Source organism: Carcharhinus amblyrhynchos, chromosome 3 (genome assembly GCF_965287045.1).
Source record: "Carcharhinus amblyrhynchos chromosome 3, sCarAmb.v2.hapA, whole genome shotgun sequence".
In the NCBI taxonomy this organism is placed as follows: Eukaryota; Metazoa; Chordata; class Chondrichthyes; order Carcharhiniformes; family Carcharhinidae; genus Carcharhinus; species Carcharhinus amblyrhynchos.
Window position 1 is genome coordinate 115,163,767 of NC_137326.1, and position 12,642 is coordinate 115,176,408.

Sequence of the window (12,642 nt, forward strand, 5' to 3'; positions counted from 1 at the left end):
GTGCTTTGCACTTTTGGACACAGAAGTGCTTTTGAGTTCTGGACATGGAATTATTTTGTGTTGCTGAGTATTAAGCATTAATGGGGACGGAATGTAGTTCCCAGTCAGGGAAGTGACAAAACGTACATACCAAGAGAATCAATGAGCCTAATTTTACCATTGCATTTCACCCATTTTTGGGCACAAAAACTTGGTAAGGTCGGGCGTGAGGCGAGTAGTACAATTCGCATTTGCCTCTGTGCCGATTCCCCTTTTAACAAGGCCCAAAAATGGCCATGATTGGGACTGCGCCTGAAACGGGCATGACAGCCATTTAAACATATTTGCATGTATTTCATAGAATCATATTAAATTGATTTAATGGGCTGCATGCCCAACTTTACCAGCACTTCCTCCTTTACCACTGTGTTCACCCATCCGGAATTGGCGTAAAACAGACATACTCCATATAAGTCTGATTCAGTGAGGGTTAATGAGGAGATGATCGTCCGATGGCTCTCTGTGTGAGATTGTTGGTAGGAGGGGGGAGCAAGATGGGTCTGACGTCTCTCTGCTTAGGATCAGTTGGGTTGGGGGGGAGGTGGGTCCAATGACTTTCTGTTTGAGATCGGTGGGGAGGGGGAAGTGGGATCTGCTGCCACTCTGCCTGCGATCAGTGGGGGGAAGGGGGGTCCACTGACATTTTACCTGAGATTGGTGGGGGCAGGGGGCGTGATCGCTCTGGGTGTCGGGGGTGTGGGGAGGATAAGGAGGTCAGTGATGTTGTGGGGGTGGGGCAATGTCTGTGGGAGCCATCTGTGGGGGCCAGGGGGAGACATTATGTGGCCTGGAAGGGATGTGGCAAGGGATCATCAATCTATTATATTTTTTCTGCATATGCGCAGTTGGAGGCGCTGATCAGAGCTGCAGCATTTCGGGCACGTTAAGCCCCACCCACAGGCTTGTGCAGCGCGATTCAGAATCACTGGTATTTTTGCAGGTAGAGTTTGGGGGTGCCTGGGAACGGGCCTAAAAGTCAGATCTGAAACACTCCCAGTTTCAAGTTGCCCAGCACTTAAAATCAAAATGGTAAAATAGGGCCCAATATGTTAGCCATAGCAGTCCAGCTGAGATCTCAGACCTTGTTCCTTGAGTTAATAGTCCCTTCACCATCACCACTGGCATTTGCTGGTTATGTCACTGGCCACAGCTCATTGAATTGAGTTTGTGAATCTTATCTGGGACTGGCATCATTAAGATAATGATAATTGCAGATTGTCTGAGGCCTGAAATTACATTGACGCATTCATACATGGACTTTTTTATGTAGATATTGATGAATGTGCAACCACATGTGAATGTGCAAGGTCTGAAATGACACAGATACACTCACATTTTGACTTTTTCCTGCAGATATTGATGAATGTGCCACCAACACTTCAACCTGTCAACAAATCTGCACCAATACAATTGGAAGTTTCAATTGCAGTTGCCAGCCTGGGTTTAGCATCAATGTGACAAACACTTCTCTTTGTGATGGTAGGAAACCTTCAAAAACACAAATTCTTGGAAACAGTTGATTTGCAAATTATGCTTAGTCTTAACTCCCTCAATTTCTGTCATATTCTAGATGGCCATAAATAAGCTGGCTTCATAATTAAAAATGAAGAGGTTAATGAAAATAATCTGCCTGTCTGAAATAATTATATGGATTCCATTGTACTAATTTTATAGACTGCTAGGAAATTGCAAATATTGTTCAGAATTTTGGACCAATGAATCAACTTTTGGATCAAATGCCTTGCACTTCTGAACATAGCATTTTTCTGGGTTGGTTATTGTATAGCATCAATGGAGAGGGAATGTTGTATCCCAATCATTGAAGCAGCAGAGTATTCATGTCAAGAGAGTCAATATGTTAGTCACAGTGATTTATCTGAGACTTCAGACCTATTCATCACAGCTTGCAGTAATGTGCTTTCTTTTTCCATTGCTGATTAAAAATGTAAAATTTCAATTTCAGTGCGCACTGAACAATATGAATTGACCTCAAAAAATATGATTAATGAAACGCGAGTACATCTGTTAGATTACAGATGGATAACAATCCATGTCCCTTGAGCCAAGATTCCTTCACCATCACCACTGGCAGTTGTTGGTTATTTCAATGGCCATATCTGATAGGCTGGAGTTTGTGAACCTTATCTGGGACTGGCAAGGATAAGAAAATGGCAGTTGGCCGATAGCCTGATGTCTGAAAGACACTGATGCATTCCTGGATGGACCTTATTCTGCAGATATCAATGAATGTGCAACCAACACTTCAACCTGTCAACAATCTGTACCAATACAATTGGAAGCTTCAATTGCAGTTGCCAGCTTGGGTTTAGCACCAATGTGACAAATGTTTCTCTTTGTGATAGTAGGAAATCTTCAAACATTCAGATTCTCAGAAAGATTTGATTCTCAAATTACACTGAATCTAAACCTTCTCAAAGTCCTGCATGTTCTAGACCGCTACAAACAAGCATTTTCTGTTGCTTCACAGTTAAACAATAAGAGGTGAATGACAATAATCTGCCAGCAAGACATAATTACATTTTGCTTGAAGATTATGGTTTCCATTGTGGAAAAGTCATACTTGGTTAGAACATTGCAATTACGATTTAGAATTTTGGATCAATGAAATGCACTTTGCACTTCTGGAATTGGCAATTTCCTGTGATGCTTATTGTTTAACATCAATGGCAGTCGAATTGTGGTATCTTGATCAGGGAAGGAGCAGAATATTCACACCAAGGAAGGCAACATGTTAATCACAGTGATCAGTTTGCGATCTCTGATCTTTCCTACACAGTTTGCAGTATCGCGCTTTCCTCTCCTGTTGCTCATTTGAAATGTCCAGTTTGTATTTCAGTGAGTATTGAACAATGTGAGCTGGCCAAAAAACACTCAGTTAATGAAACACAAGTCCCCTTCATGCAATTGAGTTGGCTGAATGGCCCTAATCCCTTGAGGTACTTGTTCCTTCACCATCATCACTGCAATTTGATGGTTCGGCCTTTAGCCCATACTCATCAGCTAGAGTTTGTAACCCTTCTCTCAGCCTGAAACAAACAACAAATTGATAGTTGTAAGTTCCCATGAGGTCTAAAATGACACAGATATACTCATGAATTGACTTTTTTCTATAGATATCAATGAATGTACAACCAACACTTCAACCTGTCAACAAATCTGCACCAATACAATTGGAAGCTTCAGTTGCAGTTGCCAGCCTGGGTTTAACATCAATGTGATAAACGCTTCTCTTTGTGATGATAGGAAATCGTCAAACATTCAGATTCTCTGAAACTGTTGATTTGCAATTTGCACTAATTCTGAACCCTCTCAATTTCCATCATATTTTAGATGGCTGTAAATAAGCTCACAATGGCTTCACAATTAAGTAATAAGAGGTGAATGAAAACAATCTGTCTGCATGAAATAATTTTACTTGGCTTGCAGTCCACAGGTTCCATTGTACTAATTTCATAGACTGCTTGGAAACTGCAATTATGATTCACAATTTTGGATCAACAGATCAGGTTTTAGATCAAGTGCTTTGCAATTCTGGAGATGGAAGTGTTTTTCAGTTCTGGACATAACATTTTTTTGGGTTGCTGAGCATCAATGGGGATGGAATGTGGTTTCCCAATCAGAGAAGTAGCAGAATGTTCATGCCAAGAGGGTCAATACGTTAGTCATAGTAATCTGTCTGGGACCTCAGACCTCTTTGTCACAGCTTGCAGTAATGGGTGTTCCGGTTCCATTGCTCATTAGAAATGTCAAATTTCAGTGCGCACTGAGCAATATGAATTGACCTCAAAGAACGTGATTAATGAAATGTTAGCCCTTTTCTAAGAATACAGGTGGATAAACAGCCCATGCCCTTTGTGCTACTTGTTTCTTCACCATCATCACTCAAATTTGATGGTTCAACCACTGGTCACGGTTCCTAAGCTGGAGCTTTTAACCCTTCCCTCAGCCTCAAACGAATAACAAAATGGTAATTACAAGATTCCCTGAGCTCTGATATGGCACAGATAAACTCCACAAATTGACTTCTTTCTACAGATATCGATGAATGTGCAACCAACACTTCAACCTGTCAACAAGTCTGTACCAATACAATTGGAAGCTTCAATTGCAGTTGCCAGCCTGGGTTTAGCACCAATGTGACAAACACTTCTCTTTGTGATGGTAGGAAACCTTCAAAAACACAAATTCTCGTAAACTGTTGATTTACAAATAATGCTCAGCCTCCATGCTCTCAATTTCTATCATATTCCAGATAGCTTTATCATTAAACAATAAGAGGTTAATGAAAATAATCCACCTGTATGAAATAATTATACTTTGCTTGCAGCCTATGGATTCCACTGTACTAATTTCATAGACTGCTTGGAAATTGCAATTATGATTCAGAATTTTGGATCGATGGATCATGTTTTGGATCAATGCCTTGCACATCCTGACACGGCATTTTTCTGGTTTGATTATTGTGTAGCATCAATGGCGACGATTGTGGTATCCCAGTCAGTGAAGTAGCAAAATGTTCATGCCAAGTGAGTCAATGGGGGTGATTCTCCCAAAAATGAATAAGTGCTGAATTGGTGGGTAAAATTATGTAATTCATGCTTGTTTTTTCAGTGGGAGCTCAGACGTGAATCGCCCACAATCTGTGCAGTGCAGAGCTCACAATCGTGAATATCATTGAAAGCTCGGGGTGGGGTTGGGGGGGGTGCGCGGAGAACAGGGCCTATTCACACCAGAGACTGGCAATTCCGGAACTCTATGCATGTACAATGGCCCCGACATGTCAGCCTGCACTTTGCTGGCCAGCTCCATTGCTGGTCAACCCGTGACCCTAACAGTGTTGCCTCTCCAAACCCACCTACAGCCCATTTGCGGCCCTCAAAGCATTTCCAGGCCAGTCCCACACTCCCCATTTCGGAGTGCCTCAATCTCCAACACCATCCTCCCAACTTTGATGATCCCCCCACCCTGGGAGACACCACCCATGGGAGGCAGACCCCCACAGCAGACCACCACCCACCTGCTCCCAGTCTGCCATGATTTCTGATCTCCCTCTAGACCTGACCGATCCCAATGTAAAGTGGCAGCGGGACCCACAATGGTACTTGCAAAATTCCCTGAGGTCTGATATGGCACAGATACACTCACGAATTGGCTTCTTTTTACAGATATCGATGATACGATAGGCCCCACCTACTTTCAGTGCACACCAGGCAATATGAATTGACCTTAAAATATGTCATTGATGTCAGTGATTAATGAAACGCTGGTCCTTTTGTTAGAATACAGATGGCCTTTGCCCCTTGAATTAATAGTTCTTCACCATCACCTGTGGAATTTGCTGGTTATCTGATACTGGCCACATCTGATAGGCTATAGCTTGTGAATCTGGAACTGGCATGGATAAGAAAATGGCAATTAGCAGACAGCCTGATGTCTGAAATGGTACTGATACATTCCTGGATGGACTTTATTTGCAGATATCGACGAATGTGCAACCAACACTTCAACCTGTCAACAAATCTGCACCAATACAATTGGAAGTTTCAATTGCAGTTGCCAGCCTGGGTTTAGCATCAATGTGACAAACACTTCTCTTTGCGATGGTAGGAAATCTTCAAACATTCAGATTCTTAGAAATCGTTGATTTGAACATAATGCAAATCTGAATTCTCCCAAAGTCCTGCATGTTCAAAACTGCTGCAAACCTGCACTTAGAACATAGAACATTACAGCGCAGAGCCGGCCCTTCGGCCCATGATGTTGCGCTGACCAATTAAGAAAAAAGCAATGACCCTCTAACCTAAACCAATCCCCTTCCATCCATAAACCTATCCACAGACCTCTTAAACACCCCCAAACTAGGCGCATCTACAACTGCAGCAGGCAGGGCATTCCATTCCCCCACCACCCTCTGGGTAAAGAACCTACCTCTGACATCCGTCCTATAACTACCACCCCTTAATTTAAAGCTATGTCCCCTCGTGCTAGCTTTCTCCATCCGAGGAAAAAAGCTATCACTGTCCACCCTATCTAAACCTCTAATCATCTTGTATGTTTCAATAAGGTCTCCTCTTAGCCGCCTTCTTTCCAATGAAAACAACCCCAAATCCCTCAGTCTCTCCTCATAGGACCTTCCCTCCATACCAGGCAACATCCTGGTAAACCTCCTCTGCACCCTCTCCAATGCCTCCACATCCTTCCTGTAATGTGGGGACCAGAACTGTACACAATACTCCAAGTGCGGCCGCACCAGAGTTTTGTACAGTTGCAACATGACGTTGCGGCTCCTAAATTCAATCCCCCTACCAATAAACGCCAAGACACCGTATGCCTTCCTAACAACCTTATCGACTTGATTTCCAACTTTCAGGGATCTATGCACATATACACCTAGATCCCTCTGTTTGTCAACACTATTCAGAGTCCTACCGTTAGCCCTATACTCTACACATCTGTTATTCCTGCCAAAGTGAATTACCTCACACTTTTCCACATTAAACTCCATTTGCCACCTCTTGGCCCATCTCTGCAACTTGTCCAAGTCTCTCTGTAAACTATGATACTCCTCTTCACTATCTACCACTCCTCCGACTTTGGTGTCATCAGCAAATTTACTAACCCATCCTTCTATACCCTCATCCAGATCATTTATAAAAATTACAAACAGCAGTGGCCCCAAAACAGATCCCTGAGGTACACCACTTGTAACCGAACTCCATGATGAATACTTTCCATCAACCGCCACCCTCTGTCTTCTATCAGCTAGCCAATTCCTGATCCAATTAACTAAATCACCCTCAGCTTTCTGTTGCTTCACAGTTAAACAATAAGAGGTTAATGAAAATAACCTGCCGGTAAGAAATAATTTTACTTTGCTTGCAGCCTACAGATTCCACTGTACTAATTTCATAGACAGCTTGGAAATTGCAATTATGATTCAGAATTTTGGATCAATGGATCATGTTTTGGATCAATGCCTTGCACATCCTGACATGGCATTTTTCTGGTTTGATTATTGTGTAACATCAATGGCGATGATTGTGGTATCCCTATCAGTGAAGTAGCAGAATGTTCACGCCAAGTGAGTCAATGGGGGTGATTCTCCCAAAAATGGATAAGTGCTGAATTGGTGGGAAAAATTGTGCAATTCATGATTGTTTTTCAGTGGGAGCTCAAACTCGAATCTCCCACACTCTGTGCACTGCAGAGGTCACAATCGTGAATCTCATTAAAAGTTCAGTGGGGGCGGGGCCTATTCACGCCAGAGACTGACAATTCCGGAACTCTGTGCATGTACAGTGGCCCCAATCTGTCAGCCTTTACTTTGCTGGACAACTCTATTGCTGGCCAACCTGAGACCCTTGCAATGCTGCCTCTCCAAACCCACCCACAGCCCATTTGTGGCCCTCACAAGCATTCCCAAGCTGGTCCCGACAAACCACCCCCCCCATCCCGCCCTGTTTCAAAGTGCCCCAATCTCCAACACTACCCCCCCAACTTTGATGATCCCCCCACCCCGGAAGTCACCACTCATAGTGAGCAGACCCCCACTGCAGACCACCTGCCACCTCTTCCCAGCTCGCCATGATCTCTGACCTCCCTCTAGCCCTGACCGATCCCAATGTAAAGTGGCAGCGGGACCCGCCCCCAATAGGACACGCCCACTTTCAGTCCGCACCGAGCAATATGAATTGACCTCAAATATGTGATAAATGAAACATGATCCTTTTGTTGGAATACAGGTGGATAAACAGGCTTTGCTCCTTGAATTAATAGTTCCTTCACTATCACAAGTGAAATTTGCTGGTTATTTCACTGGCCACATCTGATAGGCTATAGCTTGTGAATCTGGAACTGGTATGGAAAAGAAAATGGCAATTGGCAGACAGCCTGACATCTGAAATGACACAGATACATTCTTGGATAGACCTTATTGGCAGATTTCGACGAATGTGCAACCAACACTTCAACGCGTCAACAAATCTGCACTAATACAATTGGAAGCTTCAATTGCAGTTGCCAGCCTGGTTTAGCACCAATGTGACAAACACTTCTCTTTGCAATGGTAGGAAATCTTCAAGCATTCAGATTCTCAGAAATCATTGATTTGAACATAATGCAAAGTCTGAATTCTCCCAAAGTCCTGCATGTTCAAGGCTGCTACAAACATACACTTTCTGTTGCTTCACAGTTAAACAATAAGAGGTTAATGAAAATAACCTGCCCATAAGAAATAATTTTACTTTGCTTGCAGCCTACGGATTCCATTGTACTAATTTCATAGACAGTTTGGAAATTGCAATTATGATTCAGAATTTTGAATTCAGAATTCAGAATTTTGGATCAACATGCCAAGAGAGTCAATGGAGGCGATTCTCTCAAAAATATTCTAAGTGCTGAATTGGTGGGTAAAATCGTGCAATTCATGATTGTTTTTTCAATGGGAGCTCAGACTCGAATCTCCCACACTCTGCGCACTGCAGAGGTCACAATTGCGAGTCTCGTTAAAAGCTCGGGGGGGCGGGGTCTATTCAAACCGGAGGCTGACAGTTCCGGAACTCTGCGAATGTACAGTGGCCCTGATCTGTCAACCTGCAATTTGCTGGCCAGCTCTATTGCTGTCCAGCCCCGGATCCTCGCAGTGCTGCCCCTCCAAACCTGCCCACTGCCGTTTTGTGGCCCTCACAAGCATTCCCAGGCCAGTCCCACCCCTCCCCTTCCAGATTGCCCCAATCTCCAACACCACCCATCCCAACAGTGATGATCCCCCCAGCCCAGAAGACACCACCCATAGGAGGCAGACCCTCACAGTAGACCACCACCTACCTCCTCCCAGTCCGCCATGATCTCTGACCTCCCTCTAGCCCTGGCCGATCCCAATGCCAATAAAGTGGCAGCGGGACCCACCCACAATAGGCCCCACCCACTTTCAGTGAGCACCGAGAAATATGAATTGACTTCAAAATATGTGATTAATGAAACACTGGTCCATTTGTTAGAATACAGATGAATAAACAGCGTTTGCCGCTTGAATTAATAGTTCCTTCACCATCACGAGTGGAATTCGTTGGTTATTTCACTGTCCACATCTGATAGGCTATAGCTTGTGAATCTGGAACTGGCATGGATGAGAAAATAGCAGTTGGCAGACAGCCTGACATCTGAAATGATACTGGTGCATTCTTGGATGGACTTTATTTGCAGATATCAACGAATGTGCAACCAACACTTCAACCTGTCAACAAGTCTGCACCAATACAATTGGAAGTTTCAATTGCAGTTGCCAGCCTGGGTTTAGCATCAATGTGACAAACACTTCTCTTTGCGATGGTAGGAAATTTTCAAGCGTTCAGATTCTCAGAAATCGTTGATTTGAACATTATGCAAAGTCTGAATTCTCCCAAAGTCCTGCATGTTGAAGACCGCTGCAAGCCTGCACTTTATGTTGCTTCACAGTTAAACAGTAAGAGGTTAATGAAAATAACCTGCCCATAAGAAATAATTAAACTTTGATTGAAGATTAAGGTTTCTGTTGTGGAAAATCTGTATTCAGCTGGAAAATTGCAATTCAGTGATTTTAGAATTTTGGATCAATGGCATGTGGCACTTCGAAACATGCCATTTTTCTGCGTTGTTTATTGTTTAGCATCAATGGTGATCATAATGTGGCCCCCTGTCAGGGAAGGAGCAGATATTAGGGCAAGAGTGTCAGTGTATTAGTCACAGTAATCTGTTTGAGATCTCTGCTCTTTTTTGCACAGCTTGCAGTATCATGCTTTCCTCTCCCGTTGCTCATTAGAAACAGCTGATTGGAGTCTTACTGAGTATTGAGCAACATGAGCTGGCCAAAAAACACAGTTAAATAAACACAAGTCCCTTTCAAGCAATTGAGGGGGATGAATGGCCCTAATCCCTTGAAGCACTTGTTCCTTCACCAGCATCATTGGTATTTGATGGTTCAGCCTCTGGCCACAGCTCAGACACTGGAGCTTTTAATCCTTCTCTCAGCTTAGAATGAGTAACAAAATGATAGTGGCAATATTCCTTGTGATCTGAAATGGCACAGATACACTCATGAATTGACTTTTTCCTACAGATATCGATGAATGTGCAACCAACACTTCAACCTGTCAACAAGTGTGCACCAATATAATTGGAAGCTTCAGTTGCAGTTGCCAGCCTGGATTTAGCATCAATGTGACAAACACTTCTCTTTGTGATGGTAGGAAATCTTCAAACATTGAGAATCTCAGAAACAGTTGATTTGCAAATTACACAAAGCCTCTCAATGTCCTGCATGTTTTAGACTGTGAAAAGCAAGGACTTGCTGTTGCTTCACAATTAAATGATAAGCATTAAGGAAAATAATCAGCCTTTACATTTTGATTGCAAAGTATGGTTTGCATTGTGGAAAATTCATACTCAGCTGGAACATTGCAATTACAATTTCTGAAATTTGGATCAAGTTCTTTGCACTTCTGGATTAGCCATTTTTCTGGGTTACTCATTGTTTAGCATCAATGGTGGTCATAATATGGTATCCTAATCAGAAAAGGACAGAATGTCTAAGCTGAGAGAGCTAATATGCTAGTCAGAGTGAACTTTTCGATTTCACTGCTCCTTTCTGCACAGCTTGCAGTATCCTTTCCTTTTCTGCTCCTGGTTAGAAATGCCCAGTTAGAATTTTAGTGAGTACTGAGCATTGCAAACTGGCCAAAAAACATGCAATTAATTCCCTTTCATACATCTGAGGTGGATAAAAGGTCCTACCTCATTGTGTTACTTTTCTTTCACCATCATCACTGGAATATGATGATTCAGCCACTGGCCACAGGTCATAAGCTGGAGCTTTTACCCATTGTCTCAGCCTGGAATGAATAATAAAATGGTATTGGCAAGAATCCCTGAGGTTTGACGTGACACAGATACACTCACAAATTTTTCTGCAGATAAAGTTGAATAAACAACCATTGTCCCTTGAGTTAATAGTTCCTTCACCATTACCACTTGAAATTGCTGGTTATTTCACAGGCTGCAGCTCATAGGCTGGAACTCATGAACCTTACCCGGGACTGGCATGGTTAAGGAAATAATAGTCAGCAGACCCCCTGAAATCTGAATTGCTATTGATACACTCATGAATTTACTTTTTCCTACAAATAGCGATGAATGTGCAACCAACACTTCAACCTGTCAACAAGTGTGCAGCAATACAATTGGAAGCTTCAATTGCAGTTGCCAGCTTGGGTTTAGCACCAATTTGATAAACACTTCTCTTTGTGATGGTAGGAAATCTTCAAACATTCAGATTTTTAGAAACCGTTGATTTACAAATTGCACATAGTCTAAACCCACTCAATTTCCATCACATTCTAGGTGGCTTCCAGGCTTAATAATTAAACAGTAAGAGGTTAATGAAAACAATCTGCCTGTATGAAATAATTATACTTGGCTTGCAGTCTATAGATTCCATTGTATTAATTTCATAGGCTGTTTGAAAGTTTCAATTATGATTCAGACATTTGGGTCAATGGATCATGTTTTGGATCAAGTGCTTTGCAGTTTGAGAGGTGGAAGTGCTTTTTAGTTCTGGATGTGGCATTTTTTTGGGTTGCTGAGTGTTGAGCATCAATGGGGAGGGAATGCGGTTCCCCAATCAGGGAAGTAGCAGAATGTTCATGCCAAGAAAGTCAATATGTTAGTCAAGGTGATCTTTCTGAGACCTCAGACCTCTTTATCATAGCTTGCAGTGGAGGTTTACCTGTACATTGCTGGTTAAAAATGTCAAATTTTGGTGTGCACTGAGCAATACGAACTGCCCTCAAGAAATGTGATTAATGAAACATTAGTGCTTTTTTTTAGAATATAGGTGAATAAACAGCCAATGTCTTTTGGGTTAATAGTTTCTTAACCATTACCACTCAAAATTGCTGGTTATTTCAGTGGCCACTGCTAATAGACTGGACATTGGTGAACCTTTATCTGGGACTGTCATAGTTAAGGAAATAATAGAGGGCTGACCCCTGAGATCTGAATTGTTTCTGATACACTCATGAATTGACTTTTTCCTACAGATATCGATGAATGTGCAACCAACACCTCAACCTGTCAACAAATCTGCACCAATACAATTGGAAGCTTCAATTGCAGCTGCCAGCCTGGGTTTAGCACCAATGTGACAAACACTTCTCTTTGTGATGGTAGGAAATCTTCAGATTCTCAGAAACAGTTGATTCACAAATGACACAAAGCCTCTGAAAGTCCTGCACGTTCTAGACTGTGAAAAGCAACGACTTGCTGTTGCTTCACAATTAAATGATAAGCGGTTAAGGAAAATAATCTGCTTGTAACAACAAATTACATTTTGATTGCAGAGTATTGTTTGCATTGTGGAAAATGCATACTCAGCTAGAACATTGCAATTACAATTTCTGAATTTTGTATCAAATTCTTTGCACTTTTGGATTACTGGGTTTTTCTGGGTTGCTCATTGTTTAGCATCAATGGTGGTCATAATGTGGTATCCTAATCAGAAAAGGAGCAGAATGTCCATGCTGAGAGAGTCAATATGCAAGTCAGAGT

At 42.4% G+C, this 12,642-nt stretch overlaps 1 protein-coding gene across 1 annotated transcript in view; it reads left to right on the forward strand.

Moving 5' to 3' along the window:
* Positions 1-12,239, forward strand: part of LOC145341247 (uncharacterized) — an 83,620-nt gene extending 71,381 nt beyond the window's left edge. The window contains exons 17-21 of the mRNA XM_080186173.1: positions 1,393-1,518; positions 4,096-4,221; positions 5,538-5,663; positions 8,388-8,464; positions 12,135-12,239. Coding sequence (XP_080042299.1) covers positions 1,393-1,518; positions 4,096-4,221; positions 5,538-5,663; positions 8,388-8,464; positions 12,135-12,239 — 560 coding nt within the window. The remainder of the gene's footprint in view (positions 1-1,392; positions 1,519-4,095; positions 4,222-5,537; positions 5,664-8,387; positions 8,465-12,134) is intronic.
* The last annotated feature ends 403 nt before the right edge of the window (positions 12,240-12,642 follow it).